The sequence below is a fragment of the Branchiostoma floridae genome, chromosome 7 (assembly GCF_000003815.2).
Source record: "Branchiostoma floridae strain S238N-H82 chromosome 7, Bfl_VNyyK, whole genome shotgun sequence".
NCBI classification, from domain to species: Eukaryota; Metazoa; Chordata; class Leptocardii; order Amphioxiformes; family Branchiostomatidae; genus Branchiostoma; species Branchiostoma floridae.
This window is the reverse complement of record NC_049985.1, coordinates 4,313,663-4,338,128: the sequence shown is the minus strand read 5'-3', so window position 1 is coordinate 4,338,128 and position 24,466 is coordinate 4,313,663. Positions and strand designations below refer to the sequence as shown.

Genomic DNA, 24,466 nt, shown 5'->3' with positions numbered 1-24,466 from the left:
CCCTGATTGGCTGGGTTGCTGGGGATGCAGGGGTGATCAATAAGGTCTCTATTATGTGTTCTACTGAATGTTGGTAGATACAGTCCAGCTTTGTCTTAAGCTGACTTTATGTAACACATCTGTTGATCCGCCTTGGAAAACAACTTTCAAAAGATGAGGGGGTCACTCAGTTTGTTTTGTACCATGTAAATGTAGTCATCAATGTTGATAGATTTATCAGGACTTGATGTAATCTGTATCTGTATGATAATATTTTATTTGACCTTACCTCCGTCATGACCTCAATGAAAAGTAGCTGCAGGCCGATTGGAGCTTCTCAAGAAAAAAATAAAGGTTCAAACAAATGAACAAAATTGTCTTATGATTAAATCAATGAATGAATGAGTACTCACTTTGGGTCGATGTGAGAGAACAGCGTTGTGAGGCGGCAGTAGCTGTCCGGCCAGGCATAGCTGACCGCCGCGGGACAGTGCAGCGGGAGGTTCTTATACCACAGGAACCCAGCGAGACACAGCGACCAGGGGTCGTACACGTACGCGCTCCATGGCGGGGGCACCACGACCTTCGGGTGGGGCTCCCCGACCGTATCATGTACACCACCGATCCACGCTTGTCTGTCGGCCAACCACTGAAGGTCTATGGTGGGCGTGGCAAGGACAGCAGCCTGAACCAGGAAAAAAATATCAGCGTTACAATGATATCTGATATTACAAACAAGCAAAAAGAAGTTGGTAGACATAAAGATAAATTTACATGTCAATTAACAATACAATCTGCTAACTTGAATATACCAGCTGGAAATCTCTTGCTTTGGACCCGACACAAAGAGAAAGCTACCACAACACTAAATAAACTGATCGAGACAGAAGCAAATCTAGAGGGACACAATCTTCTTTCTGTTATGATGGACAAACAACTCAGGAGATCGAACTTCACTTGATCCCCCTTGCAAGAGGATGACCGATGATGAATTGAAATATCAATTAGTTATAATCTGCTAACTAACTTCATTTTGCCTACCAGGCATGGAATACCCTGGAATTTAAACCAAAACAGTGATCCCTCATACTCACTGACTCACACTGATCCTGTGCCTTGTGCTGAACTCACATTCGCACTGATTATCCTCCTACTGACTTCACACTGATCCTGTCCCTGGTGCTGAACTCACATTCACATTGATTATCCTTCTACTGACTTCACACTGGTCCTGTCCCTGGTGCTGAACTCACATTCGCACTGATTATCCTCGTAGTGACTTCACACTGGTCCTGTCCCTGAACTCACATTCACACTGATTATCCTCCTACTGACTTCACACTGGTCCTGTCCCTAGTACTGAACTCACATTCACACTGATTATCCTCGTACTGAACTCATATCTATAGTCCATATTCAATAGCACTCAACTGGAATTGTTATTTATTTGTTTGTTTGTTTGTTTGTTTGTTTGTTTGTTTGTTTGTTTGTTTACCTTCTCTGCTGCTGCCAGGAATGGTAAACACGTCTCCACCACTGCGGGGCAGATTCTGTCCATCACGTCTATACAGGTCTCATCTTCTGTCTGAGGGGCAGCAAGATAAAATGCATTTTTTGGCATCAATAAACAATAAGACAAAAGGAACGATTGCTTCACACTATACCACAAAACTACTAGGTCAGACAATCATCATCTCCGGAAGGTTGTCCTACTGGAAATTCATTTATTTTCTTGGGGACATAATTTCAGGGTAGCATGGTGCAGCCAGAGGAGGTTTTTGCTGCATGCAATCTTTTAAAGAATTTGGTTGAAACAAATCTGTAGTACAGTTAATTTACAGTGGAAGGGTCACTTCAACAAGGGCAAAAATAAAACCATTGCAAACATTTCCATATAAGCAGTACTTACACTAGCCCTGCCTGTTGTCCCCACAGATGCTGTTGAACAGCTTAGTCTATCAGCAAAATTTACACCTCAAAAAGCAGAAAATAGTGTTTCAGAGAGTCTAAATTTCCAAATTTTCCAGGGGGGCATGCCTGAACCCCCTAGGAATGTCGTGCCTTTGGCGCAACGTCTTGCATCTTTGGCTCTCGATAGGATTTCTATTCAAAAATGATTTCAGGCTGGCTACAACCCTGGGCAAAGGTATTACTTTATACTCACACTAGCCCTTCCTGTTGTCCCCAGCAGTGTGCGGACCTCCTTCAGGATGATGACGCCCAGTTTCCTGGTGACGGGTCGGCAGCTGCACAGGATGACCAGAGCGAACCCCTCCACGCGGTGGAGAACCCTGGAGTGGGGGCTGCGGTCAAACGGCATGTGGGGGGCCAGATCAGGGGGGCCGTACAACTTATCCTGCACAAGGGGTGGAAAATAAAAGGGTCTCAATCAAATGCAAAAGCAAAATAGCTGAACATGGTCCAAGGTTTGGTTATTTTGCTTTTACCTTATTTTCACATCTTACAGTTAGAATTTGACAAAAATAATAACTTGAAGGTATTTGATTCTTTATTATGTCAGCGGGAGAATTTGACAATAAAAACGATACTAGTTTTCCTTTGTTTTCTACTGTAACAATGTTGTTGTCTGTATAGGATAGTTGCGTCGTACCCTGCTGTCATACAGCGCCTGGTCCGCTGTGCGCCAGTGTGTCAGGAACTGCACCAGCATGCGTAGTGAGCTGTCCAGGATCAGGGGGTGGGTGTCATGGACCTCCTTCAGCACAAAGGCAATGAAACCTGCAAGAAAGTGAAAGAGATATCTTGATGAAGACATATAGGTACATTTGTAATAAGATGCACCAAATAGCCATTACTAAACGGTCATGCGTTTCAGATAGCAACCACTATTCTACTTTGGTGACACTGAAAGTGATATTGATCCAGTTAAGCTCAAAGAAGAGCTATTCTTCGTTCGCTTTGTACAGTTTTTACTTGTTCATTGTACTGGAGAGAGTCCTCTAGCTCATTATGACAAACACAATGAACACTGGACCACAGCTTAACATCCCATCCTAAGGATGGCAACACTTTCTAGTTGCAAGCATGTTGGGTAAGAGACACAGTCGGGGAGAAATTCACAACTTCAAGTTCCTAAGGCAAGGCTAGTTATCTAATAACTGGAGTGCACACGCTACCATAAATCTGCCTGAGAACAACATCAGTTGTGAATAGTTTCATCAGGTTCGTGAATATAGAGTCTAGTTAACGTACCATTCAGCACATCTTCCCTCCATGCAGGGAAGTCCAACACGAGGTTCTGCAGCGCGGTGAAGGCGAGATTGCGCAGTTCCTCGTCCATGTGCACGGTCAGGCGCGACAGCATGTCTATCAGCTCCGCTTTGCTCATCCCCTCCGGGATCAGGCGCGGGATCGCAGCCACGCACGTCCGGAATAGGTCGATCTTTGGTTTTCGCTCCCCTCTGTAAGAATTGACATCATGTTAGATCAATATACAGCTGAATAGACTGATCAATCAAAAAGTTATGATAAGAAGTTATTCAATTCACATGTACGGAATAAGTTGATCTTTGATTTTAGTTTTTTTTAACAAGTTTGCTCATCCCCTCTGGGATAAGCCGAGGGATGGCTGCCACGCATGTCCAGAATAAGTCGATTTTTGGTTTTCGCTCCCCTCTGTAAGAAACAATGTGACATTAGATCGATTTTCTGTGTGCACGGTCAGGCGCGACAGCATGTCAATCAGCTCCGCTTTGCTCATCCCCTCCGGGATCAGCCGAGGGATGGTGGCCACGCACATCCGGAATAGGTCGATCTTTGGTTTTCGCTCCCCTCTGTAAGAAGAATCATTGTCACCTTTCAGCTTAGAGCAATGTTCATATTACAGCTGAATATAGACTGAATCAGTTCTATTTTAGTAGATTTCTTGTAGTTTGCTTAGTGCAAGGCCATTGACCAGTTCTAGGCATTGAACTAATGCTCACTGCAGCAGCATTTCTTCTCCCTAAGTCAGAAACATCGAGTTTTGGCAATTATGACAAACTGACTAAATAAGCAAAGCAGGGGTTAAATTGTTCATGTGACTGACTGAAGCTGTGAGACACAGAAGCTGTTGTCCATCTTCTGAGACATAAAGAGCAGAAAGAATTGCGTAATGTATAGAGTAATACAGAAATGCAGGGATACTGAATTATCATACGGACACCTATATATGAACCCTGAGCTTTAGCTCTACTATATGTTATGTTTTGTACCATGTATATGTAGTGATATATGTCAATGGATTTAATAGGACTCAATGCATATATGTAATCTGTGTCTCTGGTATATTTTATCTGACCCTTACCTTCCTCATGACCTCAATGAAAAATGGCCCATAGGCCAATTTGAGCTTCTCAGGAATAAATAAAGGTTCAATCAAACAATACAATATACTGCAATGCCCCCTAGCTGAATGACTATAGACGGCAGTACTCACGTGATCATATCTTCTGGTTCCTTGTTCATACACTGAACGTTCGTCATGGACATGGACCGGCCCACTTGCAGGTCGAGAGCGCGTAGGATCCCGTCCAGCGATTTCCGCACGGCAGGGTAATACTGTTGGATTCCAATCTGCTTGGCGGTGTCGTCCGTCAACATTTTGTTGAGGAAGGTTTTCTTGACGCGGAGTGTGTTTCCGGACGGGAGTACGCCAACCGTGGACGGCATCGGGGGTTCGCCGTCCTTCTGTTCCAGACTGTCCGCAATCACCAGGAATGCACGCAGGCCAATGTTCATCCTCTATATGGACAGAAACATTGATGAAACCTACTGGTGTCAACTTTTTTACTATCCACAAAGACTGTACAAGACTGTACTGAGTGTTTCCAAGCGTTGTCAATTCTCTATTCTATCTTACACATTATAAGTTAGACTAGCTCTATTATGAATATGCTAAATGTATGTTATAACATAATTATCTAATATAGATGTATCATAATCCCATAATCTATCAGAAATTTCAAGTGTACAATGTGTAGTAAGATAAGAAACATTAAGGATGATAACTGAGTTAGGCTATCACTGACCTCTGGGTAGAGTGCCAGTTTTGAAGGTCGTCCGACACAAAGAAGGTCAAACACAATCTCCCGCATGGCGAAGTCCAATCTCTCCTGCACAGAAAAACAGAAAGACAAACAGACAAGATCAATATTGAGGTACAAAGAAATTATGTCATAATCTTATATGAAAAGGACATTGATGCCATACCAGTCTAAAACAGAAACAAACAAGAGTTTGAGGATCACATCTCATGGAATATTTTGAGTTTATCGTATGTTGTATTTAATTGTAGTTCACTTGATATGCAAATAAGGTTTGAGTAACATAAAATGTGACCACTGATTGTTTCCTGTCACTCCAGGGTGAACATGGCAAGTCTATCAAAAATATATAACAGCAAAAAATCGTCAAAGAAAGTCAGCAACAGATAGACAAAACATAATATACCTGACCCAGTGATTGTACTTGTTTTACTAGGCTCTTTTATCGACACAATGACCTGTAATGTTGGTCAGTTCTCACACAAGGTTGAGAAATAACTAATTCTCCCAACTCTGAACTAGGCTTTCTGTCATTCCTGACCCCTGACCTTTGCCTTTACTTCCTTTCAATTTCTGCTGAGACGTGCTTAGTATATTGAAAATGACTGCGAAAACAGGGAAACACATATATTTTGTACCATAAGACACCAAAAACAATACCTCCATTCACATACAGAGGTAACAAAGAAGCCTGACCTGTGCGATGAACTGGATGATCTTGACGAAGATGTTGAGCGGCGTGTCACGGGGGACGACGTTGCGGGAACCTTTTGGGAACAGGCTGTTTACGATGTTCTGCAGACGGCTCTGGGTCTGGGTATTACTCTCACACTTTATTCTGATCATGTAGACCCTAAACAAACAAACAACAAACAAATAAACAGACAAACAAGTTAGACTCTGGGTCTGGGTGTTACTCTCACACTTTATTCTGATCATGTAGACCCTAAACAACATATAAACAAACAAACAAGCAAGTTAGGCTCTGTCTGTACATATATCTTCAAGATATATCTGAGGATGAGTGCCTTTATTTTTGCAGTAACCTCTCTACTACAAAATCATGACAATGCAACTACTGTGCTCTGTCTTGCATTGTTTTTACCATGTTTGCTTCATCCGTAAAGTAACGTACAACACTGCAAAAGGTTTCCATTTCCTCCTACTGAAAAAGTAAATCCCCTTGAACAAATCCATGTGATGAACTGACGGTAGTTTGCACTCACCACAGTAGTCTGTACAGAGACTCCAGTGCCACCCGAGACATCTTGGGGTCACGATTCTGTGTGACAGACAAAAAAATATCATAAATGCAGATTCTGTGCTCATTTATTTCTTGTTCCCGATTCTGCTATTCATAATTTTTCATAGAAATGGCAACAATGTTAGGGACACTACAAATAGAAAACTGGATGTTATTGTTAAGAAAATTGTAAAACATTTTCCTCCCTGTATTATTATCAATTGTAGTCTGACCTGTGCTATGTTGGGTTTCATTTGGTTTAAAATCTACAATACATGAATACTGAAAAATTATACAAAGAGCAAACAACAGAACAAGACATTGCTAAATTAGGGCATCAAAAGATAAACAATCCCAATCGTTTTAACTTGAGAATGCTGCAAAGTCTTGATCACATCTCAGACTTACCTTAAGATGAGACAGACAGTTGGATAAGAAGTAGTGCCAGTTGTTGAGGAAGAACTGCTTCTGACTCACACACAGTAAACAGGTAACCAGGGGAAACAGGGCCTGGAACAAACAAACGATCAAACAAAGTCTTCAGTCTCAGGTTGAGTAGAACACTTTGAGCAAATAATACAACACACTTCTGTAAAAGTGCAGGGTATTTCCGATGTGCCTGTGTGAAAAAATAATATAACAGTCATTTGGCCTCAACTGGGCATTACAGTTGTGTTGAGGTCAACAAACTTTGACAACTGGATGAACTTAAGTTGGAAGAATTTTTTATGGTGCAATATTCAATAACAGGAGAGTGTACATTTTGTATATTTGGCATCACTATGTAAATGTACACAATATTGATTGATTAAACGCTATCATTGCAGCTGAAAAGTTGTAATTTGGTGTGGTACATCCTTCCAGTGCCACAAGTACATGTATTTACTGACCAGTGCATGTTTCTTCTTGCCGGACATCTCTAAGGTGTGCTGATATAACATCTCCACAAAACACTTGATGGCAGGCAGATTCAGCATCACGTCGTTCTTCACAGCCTGGACAGCAGAAAAGGTACAGACAAGGTGAAGCGTACTGTCAAGTTTTCTTTGGCAAAGCATGAGCATGGTGATAAAATTTAATACTGACACTTACACATGTAAGTGAGTCTAAACATTTGAAGCCTGTTCTTACTTTATCTAGCTCAGGTTCAATCGTCAAGATTGTATCCTTGCAGAAGTCTTGTCCTCATCCCCATCTAAACCTTTCGTTCTTACATCCTGCATTATTTCAGGTATCAAGTATTTTGCAGATTCTGAAGCAGTGTAATGCCCATGGGAATCAAACTTCCACATACCTTCACAAATCCTGTTACTAATTGCCATTACCGTTATATGACTCGAGCCTATCGCTGCTCTTGCTTACATTTCAGGCAAATTCAACTCAGATGCCAATTGATTCTCTATAAACCCATGGTCATTGATGAATGCAAAATTGTTCTTCAGGGAGCAGTCAAATTAGTGGACAAAGCTAGAATAGTATGGATTATATGAAATTAAGTTATGGATTTTGTAGGAAAGCTGAGGTTTACTCACGGCAGCCACAGGCACGAGGATCTCCACAAAGAGCCCAGCCAGGGCGTGTTTGATGTCCTTGTCCTTCACCTCCAGGAAGTACTTCCCACATTCCTGCATGAACTGGAACGAGGCTTCTAGATCCTCCACTGGGAACAACTGAGGAGCAACAAAAGCAAACATCTTAAGATTCAACTGTTCGTTCTTTTGCTTGTTCAGTAGGTATTTTTGTACATTCATTCATTCAATCACTCACTCATTCATAAAAGAAGGATTTAGTAAGTGACATAAGCATTTGAGTATCATATACATTTTGTGTTACAAACTTACATTGCACATTTCTTTATTCATTCATTCATTCGTTCGTTTGTTCATTCGTTCGTTCGTTCATTCATATTCATTCATTTTCTTTCATTTATCCATCCATTCATCCATGCATGCAGTAGACAATTCCTCAGGTCCATGTCTTTGACTGGAAACAGTTACCTCAGAAAGATTTCATGATAAGGTCAACGACCTACCTTGACCTGGAGGAACTTCATGCCCATGATGAGGTCAATGACCTACCTTGACCTGGAGGAACTTCATGCCCATGATGAGGTCAATGACCTACCTTGACCCGGAAGAACTTCATGCCCATGATGAGGTCAATGACCTACCTTGACCCGGAAGAACTTCATGCCCATGATGAGGGCGATGACCCCCTGCGTGTTGTGCATGTTCTGCTCCTTACTCCTCAGCTCCTTCAACTCTGACATGAACCTTCGGCGGACCGAGTGGAACCTACGAGAGTAAACAACAAACAAACAAATAAACAAGTCATGTAGGTCATCCGATCACACATACAAAAAGGAAATCTTCTAGAGATATCATAGTCAAACCTCCACAAAAGACTTTAATTTTTTGTGAATTTCTTGTTGGATGAGAATTTTTGGCTGATTCTGACTGACTACAATAAAGCAAAGGACATACATGTGGCAAGAAATTGCAGACAGGAATGTTTCTTTCTGGGACCTTTCTGGGGCCCTTGACCTAAATTCCTGTCAGTGTTCCTTGCATACCTACATGTAGCATGTGGAAACCAGCCATTCTACTGCATTTCAATAACTACATGATATAAATACCCAAGCAGACAAACACAACATAAATAAAATCTCAGTCTGTACAAGGACACTTATAATAATGGTGTGTTTTACCAGCCAGTAGGTACCCAATGTATGAGTAATGAGGCTGTTTAACGTGGTCAAGGCACCTCCTCGAGCACGGGACCCCCGTTTTACGTCCCTCCCGGAAGATGATGATGCCTACAAATCGTCACTTACATAACAGAAAGAAGATCTCCACAATGGCTATAGACGAAAAAAAATCCACACTGACAATCCCATAAGAGATGGACTGACAACATAAAGGAAGATCTTTACAATAAAGTCATCCTCAATTTACACAGTGCCAATCAATAGACTATAGAGGCTGATGGCAGGCTGCCATCTACACTGTACGAAGAAGCACGTCTAACCCTCGTCTGATGGACGACATCAGATTTCAGATGATGAACCGGAGAGTGAGAGTGAATCAGGTGGGTGTTAAACAGAATAAACTTAACTTATTCAATTACTAGAGAAGTTGTGAGTACTCACTCTGACTGTGTGAGTACTCCGATGACCTCTGCATACAGGTCAGCGATGATGTGCAGGTTACTGGCATTAACTGACGACTGTTGTCTGGAGGAATATAACAATTAAAAATGGCTTAGTAACAATGTCATAATTATTTACTAACTTAATACTTAGTTAGGCACTAACGTACCAGGTTGTGTACAATGTAAGCTTACAGGCCAGATAAAGCTCTATTTGTAGCACCAAAGAAACTACTTCACAAATTTAAAAAAAAATCAAGACTCTACATAGTATATCCTGAGTATAATTGATATCAAAACAGCAATACTTTATAGACAGTGACTGGGAGGCTCAGTTATACCCAAAAAAAAACCAAGTCCATCATTTTGACAACACCTCAACCCTTCTCTCATGCCAAATATCAAACGGATCCATCCACAACTTCTCGAGTTACAAAATTAATGTATCCTATACACAAACACACACACACACACACACACACACACACAAATAACCATTGGCTTCTTAGCACAGACAACAAATTTTAGTGCATAATACCTAGTACATAGTACATTCATTGTTATTTTCAAATTGCTCATAAAGGTAGTAGCCATCTCCTACCCTTCCCTGTGTTTGAAGTGTTTAAAGGCCAGGTTCTCGATGGTCTTGACCTGGCTGTCAGGGATGGGGTGGATGTGACTCTGGAAAACAGCAGGGTCAGGTTAGGTCAAAATCACTCTTGTCCATGTCCTTTCTTTTTAGGCCACACCAATTTTATTTGTTGTTTCTCGGATTTCCCGACCCTATTTTTTCCGATTTTGAAAAAACACCTAGTGTTGACAAAATTTCACTGCCTCTCCTTTCTCAAAATAACTATGGGCCTCAAATTCGAGTAGCTGTACGTGATTATTTTGGACAGCATCTTTATCGGTTTTCTTCAAACGTTGGACGTTGCTACCAAGGACCCCTTAAATGTTGAAAGTTTAGGTTTGTTTTGAAAAAAAAAATTTTCGACCGACCGACCCAATTTTTTCTGAAAAAAATCAGAGAAACAACAAATAAAATTGGTGTGGCCAAATTGTAAAATTGATTCGCCTGAACAGGGCACGCAAAAATAGCTGACAATAGAAATTGGGCCCATGAGAGAAGAGTAAATGGTTATTATATATATATCAACAGATCTCTCCTATACTGATAACACAATTAAGACTGCCCCATGTGCATTGACACTGCATCTGCTATAAGTCCATTTTAAGTTCCAGGGAACTTAATTTTAAGGCATTCATTGCATAGATATTAAAACTTAATGGTGGGCACACAAAGTGCTAGCCTGGGTTATACAATCTCTCTCTGTCGGGTCCTGATTTGGCCTCCTCCCAAGAGCAATGAAATGGCCACAAGAAGCTTGATTTGATAAGGCTAACATACATTGGGCATTGGGTGACAGGGTGAGTAAAAGTTCTTTAACGAGAACTATTTGGCTCCAGATGTCTTACTGAGGGATGACTGTTGTACGAAAGATGTTGATAGCTTGAGGAATCAGTCCAATCTGCTTTATATTACAATACATTCTAGGTATTACTGTATTGATTACTGGGCTACTGTGAAAGCCATAAACAAGATACCACCACAAGTATTACAAGAATTTTAATAGAGCACTCTGAAACCAGAGGACAACATGACTTCTATCTAAAAAAAAGATTTTAAATACAGATTTGTTACAGGCATAAACGTTCAAGCTTTTACCTGTTTCAAAACCTCTATCAGGACAAGGCAGAATATGAAATCCACGGCAAGCTGAAATCAAACAAAATACATATAAACAACAACAAGATACAAATACTTCTACTAATAGAGTAGTCAACATTGAACTCAATGGAGACAACCCCATGTTCCAGTAGCCCTATGCCCCGCACCCCTACTGTATACAACAGCATGCTTTATAAGAATTAGGGTTTAGGCCTGGTGATGGAACATATGGATATACATCCAAACTCAACAGTCAGTGCTTTATGAAGTAGTTCCCTAATTACGTACTAGAAATGCATCAAACAATATTAGAAATGATGGCAGTATCTGTTGTGCATACTCACATCTCTTCTTTCATACAGATAGTCTTTGTCTTTCTCTCTGCAAGAAAACAAAAACAATAACAAGTCAAGTTCAGTGTGAACATATCTAAAATTAGGAAAAAAAAAACATAACGGCAAAACAGAATGAATCTCTGTCAATATTCGCCAAATAGCAGTTACTCATTGCAACTGGATATGGTGTTGGAAACGGTCAGACATTTCAGATAACATCCGTTATCTTTCGTCAGTGACACTGAAGAGATCTTGTTGGAGAGTAGGTTTTTATATCCTAACTACGTGTATATCTGACCTTCACCGACGATTATGTCCTTCACACCCCACCTGATACTGGTGACCTTGAACCACGATTCTCCCAGAAACAACACAAAGTATATATGACCTTGAACTGGCGTACCCTTTCCCGCTCTTGGTGTTCGTCCGGGGGCGTGGCTCCTCCATTCCCCCATCCATGGCCTCCGCCATTGGTCCATTCTGTCGGTCGTACCACTCGAATAGCGTACGCAGTAAAGATGGCAGGCAGTGTTCCGCCACTGCATTCAGTGAACTGAGCAGCTGTGGGAGGGGTGGGTGGTGGTTAGAGGTGGGCTAAACCAAAATGAACTTTTTCCCTATTGCCCCAGAAGAGTCCCCAAAACTGTGCCAGGGTAAGCTTGAATTTAGCCTGCCTATAGATTATCGATACAATATCACAATGAAGAAGTACTTTGGTTTCATAGTTACAGTCATACTGCAAAAGATCTGTTTCAATACTGATAATAATCCTAGATCCAGAAACCCAAAAAAGTAAATAAAAGTGAAACTTAACGCTGATTACCTGATCGAATTGTGGGTCCTCCCCTCTCTGAAGGGACTTGGACAGTGGCCTCTCCTGCAAAATCATAATCAAGAGCAACATTATTACCAAGTTGAACATTCTATCATCCATTGTCTACATGCACAAACAACAAAAAATATGTGGCTTCAACAACAACATGAAACAACAGAAGATTCCAAATTGACGGTACTTTACAGACAGTGACTTTCAGTTCTGATCAGTACAAGTCGAAACTTTGTTAACTGACGTTGCTTTGCCATAAAAAGTGTGCAAACATTGTCCAATCCCTATAATTGCACTATGATTGAGGGACACCTGTTATTACAAACTTGTTAATTTGTTTTCAGTCCTACTGCAGATACCACTAAATTTAATGTGACTTTTGTGACATTACGTACCAATGGCTCTGCTAGCACCACCTCTATCTTCCTCTCTGCTTGGACAGTGAACTCTGTGAACAGGCTCCGTAGTACGTACTCGCCAGGTTTGATCTCGGGATCAATGTTCGTCACCGCCCGCAGTGACTGCTTCTCCCGTACCGAACCCACGCGTTGTAAGGTCGCCTGCGGGGTCGTAGGAGCGCCGGAGATCCCGCTGGTCGTGCTGCTGCCTGTATGGATCACATGACAACCAACCAATCACTACTGCTGCCTGTGGACCACATGACTTTGCTCATACATGAAGATACATGACAACTAATCATTGCTGATACATGCAGATCACATGACCAACAACCAATAATCACTAAATCATGTAGATCACATGACCAAAAACCAATCATCACTGCTACCTGTGGAGCATATATGACCAACAACTAATTACCACTACTACACGTACCTGTGAATTAGATTACTAATCATCTATTATTACCAAAACTAATCATCGCGGCAGCCTGCAGATCACATGACCTACAACTTATCATCACTGCTGCCTTTAGAGATGATGATCAATAACTAACCATCACTACTGCCAACAACCACGCGACCAACCAATAATCATCCTTATTGTGAGTTAATAATGATATCATAACCAAAAACAAATCATCACTTATGCAGTACGACTTTCAAGTTACGACAACAAAATGTCTTTCATCCTATTGCAACTAAAGCTTAAGCCAATATCATAAACTCATTTGTTGACAATATACAAGACAAGACATATATATCACACTCACACTCACTCACTATTTATTAGATCTATTTGGACTACCTATCAACATTAACAGTTGAATGGTGGTTTGACCAATAAAAGAGCAGCTGCTTTTTTGTCCAACATTTGCATTTTTGTGTTTTTATCCTGCATGAACTTCTTTGTTTTGACATGTGTGCAAGGCTATATATAGGACTGGTCTATATTGAGGTTTAAGTTAAGGTATAGCTGTTGGAACTTGTAAATTTAGGACAAGTTAAAGTGTTTATGACACTAGAATACAACAATTTTTTTATCAATGTCAGTAATAATAGCACCATTCAATGAAAACAGACATTCTTGATTACTACCAACAGGTAATTGATTAAAATGTTGATCATTTCTCTGACCTGGTCACCCTTCAAAAGATACCATAATTACAGAGAAGGCAATTTGTAAGAGCTGCAGCATCAATGTCAATTTCTGGGAAGCAATAACACCCATGACAGATAGCGCAACTTGGGGAGCCAGTGCACTTCAGGAACCAGAGCCTAGCTTTAAAGCCATTAACATAACAGAGGAGGAAACAGGGGTCCATGCCAGTATGTTCCCTCAACTAGCATCTCTGCATCCAAAATTGGGCTTTATTCTCACATGAGGACCCATCTCAGCAAGTGTATTGCTTTCTCATCTGTCTAGTTACACGAGAGCAGAATCCATTAACAAGAGAGGAAGAAACTGGTCGATACCAGTATGTTCCTTCCCCAGTAGCATCTGTGCATCCAAAATTGGTCTACATTCCACACAAGAGGACCCACTTCAGCAAAGGACTTCATTGCTTACTCCTAGTCCTAGTGTCAATACAAGAGCAGAATCATTAACAAGAGAGGAAGAATTTGGGTTCCATGCCAGTATGTTCCTTCCCCAGTAGCATCTGTGGCCCTTCATGTGTATCCAAATTTATTGCTCTTTATTCCATGAGGACCCATCTCAGCAAGTGACAGTCAAGCTGTATTGCCTATTACTCATCTATCAGCACCACCATAGGAGAAGCCATTAACAAATCTCTGCACATCTGGATGTGGACGTGGTATCCATTCCATGTCAGTCTGTTCCTTCCCCAGTAGCATCTTTGCATCAAAAATTGGTCTTTATTCCCACAAAAGCACCTACCTCAGCAAGTCACCGAATTGCCTTCTCATTAGAGTCAACACCACAGGAGAAGCCATTAACAAGAGAGGAGACAAGGGTCCATGCTAGTAATAGTAGTATGTTCCTTCCCCAGTAACATCTGCGACCCTTAATTCATGATCATGTGCATCCAAAATTGGTCTTTATTCCCACACGAGGACCGACCTCAGAAAGCGACTGCATTGCCTAATCATCATTTGTAAACACCAGAGGAGATTATCCATTAACAAATCTCTGCACATCTGGACATGGTATCTATATCAGTCTGTTCCTTTGTTCCTCAGTAGCATCTTTGCATCCAAAACTGGCCTTTAACACAAGAGGACCCACTTCAGCAAGTGACAGTATTGCCTAATCTTACTGTCAACACCACAGGAGAATCCATTAACAAGAGAGGACGAAACAGGGGTCCATGCCATTCATTTGCATTGCATCCAAAACTGGACTTCATTCCCACCTCAGCAAGCGACTGTATTGCCTAATCATCAACACATGAGGAGAATCTGATCATCCATTAACAGTTGAGCATCTTTGAATCCAAAAATTGGCTTTATTCCCACTTGAGGACCTACCTCAGCAAGTGATCGTATTGCCTACTCCTACTGTCAACACGAGAGGTGAATCCAAATTAACAAGTCTCTGCACATCTGGCCGTGATACCCAGACACCTGCTACTGTTTACCCCCCCCCCCCCCCCCCACAACACCTGTGCTAGCCCACCTGTCAACACACCTTCATTGCTGGGTTCCTCCCTGTCCAGGTGGAACAGGTGGGTGTCCAGAAGGCTGCACCTGACCCAGCTGACCAGCCCCTGGTCTTCCCCCTGACCTTCACCTGCCTCCGTCATCCTCCTCTTACCACAACAAAATGGCTGCCTGCCTTCCAGCTGCAGGAGGCTATGATTGGGGTTCTTCAGCACCCCAGTCGCAAATCAATATTTTCAGCGAAGTCAAATATTCCCCCAAATTCTTCAAAATTCTGATGTATATTTAGCCAAATAATTTTTCTCTGTAAAAAAACCTTATGAAATCTATTTTGCATGGCAACACTCACTCACATCTTTTGAATACCAATATTCAATATTGCTTGATCTGCAATTCCGAGCTCCCCATTGGGAGCCTCCTGCAGAGATAATGCCGGCAGGTCCCAACAAAAGATAAGGGGAACATTCATCATGACTATATTTGGAACACCTCATTTGTCAAGGTGGGGAGGGGGGCAGGTGGGACACCTAAATATAAAATTTCTCATCTACTGATTCTTAACCAAATAATTCACAATTCTTCATTTCGTTCAAATTCTATAAAATACCAAATAATAAATTAAGTCTAATTTTTTTGTATCATCAAGTAGCTGATTACTCCTACAGAACCAACGATGAAAACCACAACGATTATCACATCTATGAGTAATAATCAGCACAGAAAATCAGCCGAGGGAATAAACTCTCATAAAGAGAAAATCACCTCTGGGAGCATTATCCTGGCAAAGCACGGTATTATCATGATTACTGTCACCTTTGTTGATAGATGAAATGAAACAATTTGGAATGACGTCACAATTTTGCAACTGTGCAGAAAATATAACCAACAAAACAATAACATCACGGCAAAAGAGGCAAAAAAATATGAGACAAAAACAAAGCACAATCATCTGCATAATGCATGAATGATCATAACTTGGCTTCTGGTGTTATAAAATCAAGCTACGCCTGCCAGGATATAAAAGCCTCCATAAATAATGTTGGGCCAATTTATATTTACAAAATACCTCTTTCACATGATAAAAAAGGAACTATCACTATCAGAATCTTAATCTACCATACATATGTTAGAATATTATTCTAAAAGATCAAAGTCATGAAGCAACCTCATAAATATTGAATTTGACAGCTTTAAAAATTGATCAGGCATCTCCCTCCAGACTTCACCTCGGTGACACAGGGCTATTTCTAGCCGATTATCCAATCAGCTCGACCAAAACATGATAAGATTAACTCTCTGCCAGTAATCAGTCCCTTATAAACCTCTCTTAATTAATGAATTCCCTTAAGCATTTTCCACTTCGCACATGAACCAAAAATCACTTATTCCTCCTATGATCAAGGAGCTTAGATAAACATGTATGTAAGGTCAGTTTTTTATGTTGCAATACTAAGGCCTACGTCACATTTCTAAACCGGGGCCCAGTTGGCAGCTATCGGGAACGAAAATTATGGTATAAAAGACATCAAACTAGACACAAGATGTAAAGAGAAAACTCGCAGGCATTAAATCATAAATGTGTATTATATTTTCAAAATGTATGTATACACGTCTATTTTTAGTCTCCACAAACAGCCCAGTAAGGCCCCGATTTAGAAATGTGACGTTTGGCAATCGGAGATGTTAGACTTCATGCCCATTCTGATTTGTGACCCAAAGACAGAAAATCAGCACACTGGTCATGAGTATATAAGACATGTAATACATATTCTAAATCACAGAAACCTGTGCTGAGGCTATACCTGGCCCACTTGCACACTTGCAAATGCAATCACATTGTGCTTGGCCCAACTTAATTTAAAACCCAGGCAGGGCTCAAAATTCATTTTTGGGATTAGGTGTACTGGTGCACCCAGCTTAAAAAATTGGGTGCACTAAAAATAATTTGAGTGCACCACTTAAATTTAAGTAATAACCTAATAATAAAACTTAGTTACAAGCTATCAAATTCTTAAACAAGTACCACGACAGACATTTCCATCATCTTTCTAACTTAGATGTCAAGAATATGTTGTACTTTGATATCTTTACATACATAAACCAAAAACAATATTTGGGTGCACCCTGTGCACCCACAGGAAATAATTGGGTGCACAGCTCCAATTTTGGGTGCACCTGGGTGCACATGCACCCAGTATTTCGAGCCCTGCCAGGTATTTATTTTTTGATAAGATAAAACATAAGTAGCTACATATAACTGGAAGAAAGGATATATAATGGGTAAGTAGCTATAGCTGATTTGAACAAGGTAATAAATTGGAAGTGGGACAACCTGAAATGTTGATGGTACAACCTGGCTGAAAAGTATTTTGAGCACTGTAGAAGCACTTTAGGGCTCCCTTTCAAATCAGTTACTTCTAATGAAGGGAACCACCCTAAGCTTAAGGTCCATAAATAAATTAACAGACGAACAGGCCAAAAACAACACCTCACTTCCTTTCTGGAAAAGTAAAGATCCTGCAACTCAAATTTCCTGGACCTTGATTCCAAATCAAATCTGGATCTTTCCCAAACAAACAAACAGTCAATGTGGTAGAGGCATTTCCACCTTGGCAAAAGAAAATTTAAGTTTGTCATCAGCAACATGACTCTATAATTATATATCTATAGCAGGCACACTTCTATTTTATCACATTACTGAATATTTGCAGGGTTGCAGTAGGAGCAAGCAAAAAGGCTGTTTTCAATGTGTTTGAAGTTCGTGGTAGAAACAATTCTGTTATATGGCAGAAATACATTGAAAACAAAAATTTGTCACTTGATTTCAGTGAAATATATAGTCACCAGGAACATAAAACCAATGCAAATATTTGAAAATTTACAGTATACTGCTGACGATTGCTGCATTATGACTAGAACATGAGCCTGCAATGAGAAAACAAAGTTACATCATCGCAGTATTGATTTCTTGTCTACTGTGAGATAATACACAGCATCTGCTGACGATGTTACTGCCAGCTTTGAAAGATGAACATGGCCAAAATTCACAGCTTTGCAAGATTAGTATTATATATCATTCACTTGATTAGAATGACGTCACATTGCTACAAATCTTAGAAATGTTTATATCTGGTAATGTTTGTGGTGTTGTGGTTTTTTGTGGTGGCGTCTTACCACAAAAACAGGACACTGGGATTACAATGTGTGTGTTTTGAATGAAACTAACGAACCACCACCAAAACCTACTTTCTACTTCTACTGCCAAATTACGTCCAGCAAAAACAGGCGAAGCTATAGTACTGATACCAAATGATAGAAACCTGGTTACCATCAGTAGCAGTAATATATATAAGTATAAGTTATATATATATATATGTATATATATATATATATATATATATATAACTTAGTAGTAGTATCCAGAGTATTTGATACTCCCATCGTAATCCTTGGCTCAATATTTTTGCTTGCTATCCACAGAAAAATTGAGCCAGTGGTTACTGTAGAGGATGGTACCCAGGCTAAAATGACATATACAGACATAAAGTATATATATGTGCATGGCCTGACAGGGCTGGTATCATTATTATGCCCCACCCTTTGATACCACAGTAATTAGTTCCACCAAAAATAGTATGTTTATAATAGATTAGGTCTAGACAATTCTGTCATCAAATGATTAATAGTACGTACTAATTCTGTCCTACAAATTTAGCTTAATACGACATTACAGAAGTCAAAGCCCTTTAACTTTACCAACCGTTGCTATAATTAATATTTGTAAAACTTCTCTGGAATTCATCCAGTAGGTCAGTCTGATAAAAATTAATTACAGAACTGGCCCGGTTGTGATCCAAAAATGGTGGAACAAACTTATCAAGGTGCGATTACAATATAATTATGGTCCATCTCCCTGGGGCTGTGTATCATGTCGTCTTCTCAGAAATAAGAATCTGACAAAAACTCCAAGAAGAAAATCTCAAGATGCTTTTGAAGAGGGCAGGGACATCTTACACTAAGTTACAGGACAGGTACAGTAACTACACATTAGTTATCATGGCAGGGTCTTTCTATTTACCAGACAGTTAGTAGTGCATGAGTGTATCACACGTTCTTATGATTGTCTGCAAGACGACTTAGGAATGACAACGGCCCGTCATATCTCGCTCAGGTGACTCACCTGTGGTGTAGTAGGGCAGGTGAGCCTCGGACGGCACAGGCTCCTCCCAGTCCAGCGAAAAGTGCGACATTTCGGTCAAACTTCGGCGGAAGGTGTGCGACATGGTAATCCTGTGTCCTCCATGCTGCGAGTGGTGTGATTGTGAAGCAGGCCTAATGTGTGACGACGCCTACAGCTATACTGGGACAATGGGAGTCGCACCAAAGCCGGTCCACCCACTACAGAACACCCAGACAACTTTACCAACTCAACAAGTCCCACAGCCATGCAGGAACCCGCCAGATTACCAAACAACACGCCACGTTCTATCTCCACACGTCCTGGTAGTGTCAAGCAACAAGTTTGTTTTGCTATTTATCATAAATACAGAAAAAAGCTGTGGAACTGCTGTGGCTCACATGTTTCGCCTGGAGCTATGTGTCTATTGGTGGATCAATTATGTATAGCACAGGTGGGCCCAGCGGGTTGTACCACATACGGAGTGAAAGGGGGGGGAGGCCTGCGCTGACGTAGGTCTCTGTCTGTTGTGCATTTCTCAGGCCAACATATTGCAGTGGACAACAGCCAAAAATGCGATGACTTTATTACCCAAAATAAAGTCAGCAGGAAAATACAAGAGTGAAAGAAATACACAGCCCTATAATATATTTGGAATCACCCATTCCACTTGAAAGTCTGACATTATATATCAAACTCAAAAACATTCTGTTAAGTATTGATGAACTGTAAAGCTGGTAACCTGACCAACATGTATTGAGTATGGGAACTATTCAAATATCATGTGAAATTCAAAATATTTCCTTTTAGAAGATGCAAAAAAATGTACAGTATGCATTCTGGTTTCCCCAATGTTGTAAATTTGTTCATTTTCACCAGGACCTAATCTCATGGAAGAATGGAAAGAAAAAGTTTTTGTTGAGTTCTAAGTTTGCAGTTTAGACAGTTCTACAGTGTAGTTAGTAATACAAGGGAAACACGGTGTAATGATTTTGCAATGGAGAGTCCTGCAACAATAATATTCAGTAACTTTTCTTAACAAACATGTTTCAAAACTATATTCTATCCACAGGATGTCTCTAGCCAAAGCTAGGCACTCATTACAGTAATTTTACAGCTGAGTCGATTGAGGCAATTTGTATATAAAAGAGTCTTTCCCAAGGACACAAATAAACTGGGACCTCTCAGGGGTACCGCCCAGCTCTCTGCATCAACAACGTAAACCACAAGACTATTGTGCCATGCACCACCTGTCATGTACATAGCGTTATAAATTTGTAACAAGTCTCCATGGTAACGGACATTCCTGTGCCAGCTGACAGTTTATGGTAGGCTGCCTTATCTGGGTATACTAGTACTGTAAATCTTAATATGTCTGTGGTGGCTTTTATCTTGTGGTGACATCTGCACCACACACAGTTGCCATTGTGAATATGTGTTTGCATTGTACATTTAGCTATTGTAGTAAAGAACTGTTTTGACTGTGAAATTTAAAACTTCAACTGAAACAACCAGAGGGGCGAGTAGAACAGAAAGAAACAACATGCCCCATACCCGGGATCGAACCGGGGTCGGCAGATTACAAGTCATGACCGCTATCGCTGTCGCCACAAAAGCACTAGTGCCCTTGGGCAAGGACGATAGGCAGTACTTAAACACCACTGTTACACAACCTTGACCTTCACGAAAAGCAGCCCTAACGGCCGAATGGAGCACTTTCTGAGTCTAAATAAAGGCACAAACAACACAAAAGAAAACACACCAGAGCCTCCTTTCCCTTCCTACCACAAAATTTAACTGAACTCAACAAATTTCCACAAATAAAGCCTGCATAAAATATCCCTGCAGTTCACAGAAAGCTGCTAGAGGGAAGAACTTAAGGGTCACCTAACCACCAAAACACCATGACCATAGCATACGTCTAGAACACAAGATACTGCAAGTTTTAATGCAGAAGAAAGCCCTCAAGGTACCCAAAATCCACTTGCCTTTTTGATAGGTCGGACATATTACTTACACAGACAATTTGTCTATAGCTTCTTGAGTCATACTGCTCAACCACAAATGACATTTTATTTATTTATTTATTTATTAGTTCAGCTGTCAACATACAGCCAGGGCTGCCCAACTAGCCATAGGCTATTGCCAAGGGCTAACCCTGGGAGAGAAGAATACATACATTTTACAGATGACATTGATAGAAAAGCTAACCAAGAACAAATTACTTTGTTGTAGAAGGTAACACAAGAACGTTGCACAATCTTACTGATTTGTCAAGACAGTTTGAGCTGTGAGGTGACTCAGCGCCTCCTTGCATCCATGGGCTGAACTGCAACAGTTTTCAGTTCAATAAGGATCCAATGGTCTGGATCGGAGTGGCTGCCACTCAAAGCCACATCAGGTGACCTACACTGTACATGTGCATGTACATACTGGGTTCCTTAATGACAGAATATCAGGGCTTAGAAAAAGGACTGATTTACAATTAGGGTCACGGTTGAGGTTAGGCTGTCTAAAGTATGGTGCCCAGTTGTCCTGAATCTCCTGATAGGAAGAAGGCAATAAAATAAATGTACATTGCCGATGTGTCATGATTTGTCAATACAGTTTAAGCAATGCAACATTTAAGGGTTAATGACCTGCTTTTCTTCGGTGCATACAATCCTTGAATTCATGGTTGGTTCCTATAAACACCCAATGAATAACCAAGCGTTGCAAGGTCGTCCATGAGTGGAAGATAAATAACGTTGAGATAACTTTCCTTAATTTTTTCCCTATTACATACTTCACTACTTGTCGTGTAGATGATCTACATGCACTTAGTAAGAAAGGTAAAGCTAAGGATATGAGGTGAAACATAATGCTTTCCCATGCAGGTGGAACAAAATGCATCTGTGGCTTGCATTCAACCAAGCACACAGGTCATCCCTACTCAGGCTTTCAGCCAGGCACAGGTGAGCCAGGCATGGGTCCAGGTGTCATTTAGACTTAGAGCTTTAAAAAAGATCTGAAATTGGACAAACTAGACACATTTACACTGGGGAGCAGATCCTCTGACAAGCATAAAATTTTGATTGACCAGGGATGCTACCATGTCACTTGTGGTCACAGTCTTTACCTGTGACCTCTCTTTTAGTAATTTTGCCGCTCAAGATACCTTAAATGCACCAAAAATACTCTGCATCATGGATATTCCCAAATACAACCCCCCCCCCCCCCCCTACAATACTCGCACCTATATCACTTGATGTGAGTGTGAATCACCAAGAAATTTGGACCCCTATTATAAAATCCTACCTTTTTTTAATACTCCTATATAATGTCTCCAACCTACATGTCGGTGCCAGTTCACTCCTCTGATCATATAAAAGTAGGATATGACCTTCCTGACTTAGATTTTTTCAAAATTGTGGCTCGCTAATGCAGAAAACTTTTATTTAGAGACTAGTTGGCTGACCAGTGTGCTTACATACAATTACTTGGCTAACAGAACAAACAACAAAGGTCCTAACCAGACTGGGCAGAATACCAGGTCAGCAGGCACACAGCAGCTTCTGTCTTTACTTCAAGTGGATGACCTTATTTCATACTAATCATACACACTAAGAAATGCTAGGAGGGTGGGCCAGACATTTTAAGGACTACATCATAGTACATGTAACAATAACAATAACAATAAGGTGCTGAATGATGTGCTATGATTTTCTTTTAGTTTTAGGTTTGCCAATAATCATATTCAACCCAATCAGTGTCACAATATTCATGCCACAATTAAATAAGCTTATCACTATTCATACCATAAAGCATTTCTAAACAACAGAAATTAACGTTGGCCAAATTGAAAAGGTCTGACATTGGCCTGGCACTGTATCTATATCATATTATCATAATACATGTACTGGTATCAGGACAACTCACTAATACTAGTAATAGATACTTGACTACTCTGTAAGTAATCCATCATCACAACTTGGCCCCATGCCCAGGACAGCTGCTGTTGATGTTATGGTTATGCCTAGGGTTGAGGTCAGGTTAGAACAAGGGCTAGGATTGAATTAGTCTCCAGGCAGACCCTACGATGCCTTAGACATAGTATCAAAGCTGGCCAAGGAATATAGCCAGCCAAAGGGAGATAGCTCACAGTGGCCAAAGGGAGTCAAACGGCTATACTCCTTTGCCAGCTTTGATACTATCTCTAAAGCACCGTAGGGTCTGCTTGGAGACTAGGGTTGAGTTAGAATTAATGGGAGATTGGGAGCAGTGATATCTAGGGGTATCATTGTAGATGTAGACTACATTTGGGTTGAGTTAGAATTAGGGTCAGGGTTGAGGCTAGGATTAGAGTTTATAGGTTGTCCTTGGCACAGTGGCATGAAGCCAAGTTGCCCTGATTTGCTTGGGGCCCAGTTGTCAAGGTGCCCAATTCATGTATGTTGTGCTGTGACCAAAGGCATCACGCATGATGCCACCATACTTCGTATTCAGTAATGATGGAAACTAATGGAAATACTTTGTAGTAACTTTAGTAATACATTTGTACGTTATTTGCCGTACAAATGTACTTGTTGCAATCATTGTGCAATTAACTTGACTTGCATGCGCACACATATACATTGCTGTAAAAGACACATGCGCACATACAAACACACATGTATGCACACACAGTGCACAAGTACAAACACACACATGCATGCACACATACACACACACATGGCCACCCGAACATACACACACACAATGGTAAAAATGGCATACTCACGCACAAACATGCGTAAAGATACACACACACACACACGCACACACACATGTAATAACTGTTTGTAGATAAGCTAGTACTAACCTTGCTGAGCCATTTCCGCCTCGTTTTCTCCTTAAGACGTCACCACTATCGTCTTAACGTTGACTCAGACGTCTCAGAAGGTGTCACCAACAGGGAGACTTGTGGTGACCCACAACAAAGGCGCC

At 40.8% G+C, this 24,466-nt stretch overlaps 1 protein-coding gene across 1 annotated transcript in view; it reads right to left on the bottom strand.

Annotated features, from left to right (window-relative positions):
• The window catches only part of LOC118419148 (protein furry homolog), a 49,058-nt gene extending 33,313 nt beyond the window's left edge, over nucleotides 1-15,745 (bottom strand). Inside the window, exons 1-21 of the mRNA XM_035825460.1 lie at nucleotides 15,353-15,745; nucleotides 12,700-12,911; nucleotides 12,302-12,355; nucleotides 11,867-12,039; nucleotides 11,488-11,524; nucleotides 11,141-11,191; nucleotides 10,016-10,095; nucleotides 9,416-9,499; nucleotides 8,438-8,561; nucleotides 7,800-7,937; nucleotides 7,158-7,262; nucleotides 6,676-6,777; nucleotides 6,251-6,306; nucleotides 5,721-5,877; nucleotides 5,010-5,093; nucleotides 4,418-4,722; nucleotides 3,193-3,401; nucleotides 2,591-2,718; nucleotides 2,144-2,329; nucleotides 1,475-1,564; nucleotides 393-664 (exon numbers count right to left, since the gene is read on the bottom strand). Coding sequence (XP_035681353.1) covers nucleotides 393-664; nucleotides 1,475-1,564; nucleotides 2,144-2,329; nucleotides 2,591-2,718; nucleotides 3,193-3,401; nucleotides 4,418-4,722; nucleotides 5,010-5,093; nucleotides 5,721-5,877; nucleotides 6,251-6,306; nucleotides 6,676-6,777; nucleotides 7,158-7,262; nucleotides 7,800-7,937; nucleotides 8,438-8,561; nucleotides 9,416-9,499; nucleotides 10,016-10,095; nucleotides 11,141-11,191; nucleotides 11,488-11,524; nucleotides 11,867-12,039; nucleotides 12,302-12,355; nucleotides 12,700-12,911; nucleotides 15,353-15,467 — 2,762 coding nt within the window. The 5' untranslated portion in view covers nucleotides 15,468-15,745. The remainder of the gene's footprint in view (nucleotides 1-392; nucleotides 665-1,474; nucleotides 1,565-2,143; nucleotides 2,330-2,590; nucleotides 2,719-3,192; nucleotides 3,402-4,417; nucleotides 4,723-5,009; nucleotides 5,094-5,720; nucleotides 5,878-6,250; nucleotides 6,307-6,675; nucleotides 6,778-7,157; nucleotides 7,263-7,799; nucleotides 7,938-8,437; nucleotides 8,562-9,415; nucleotides 9,500-10,015; nucleotides 10,096-11,140; nucleotides 11,192-11,487; nucleotides 11,525-11,866; nucleotides 12,040-12,301; nucleotides 12,356-12,699; nucleotides 12,912-15,352) is intronic.
• Nucleotides 15,746-24,466: the final 8,721 nt, after the last annotated feature.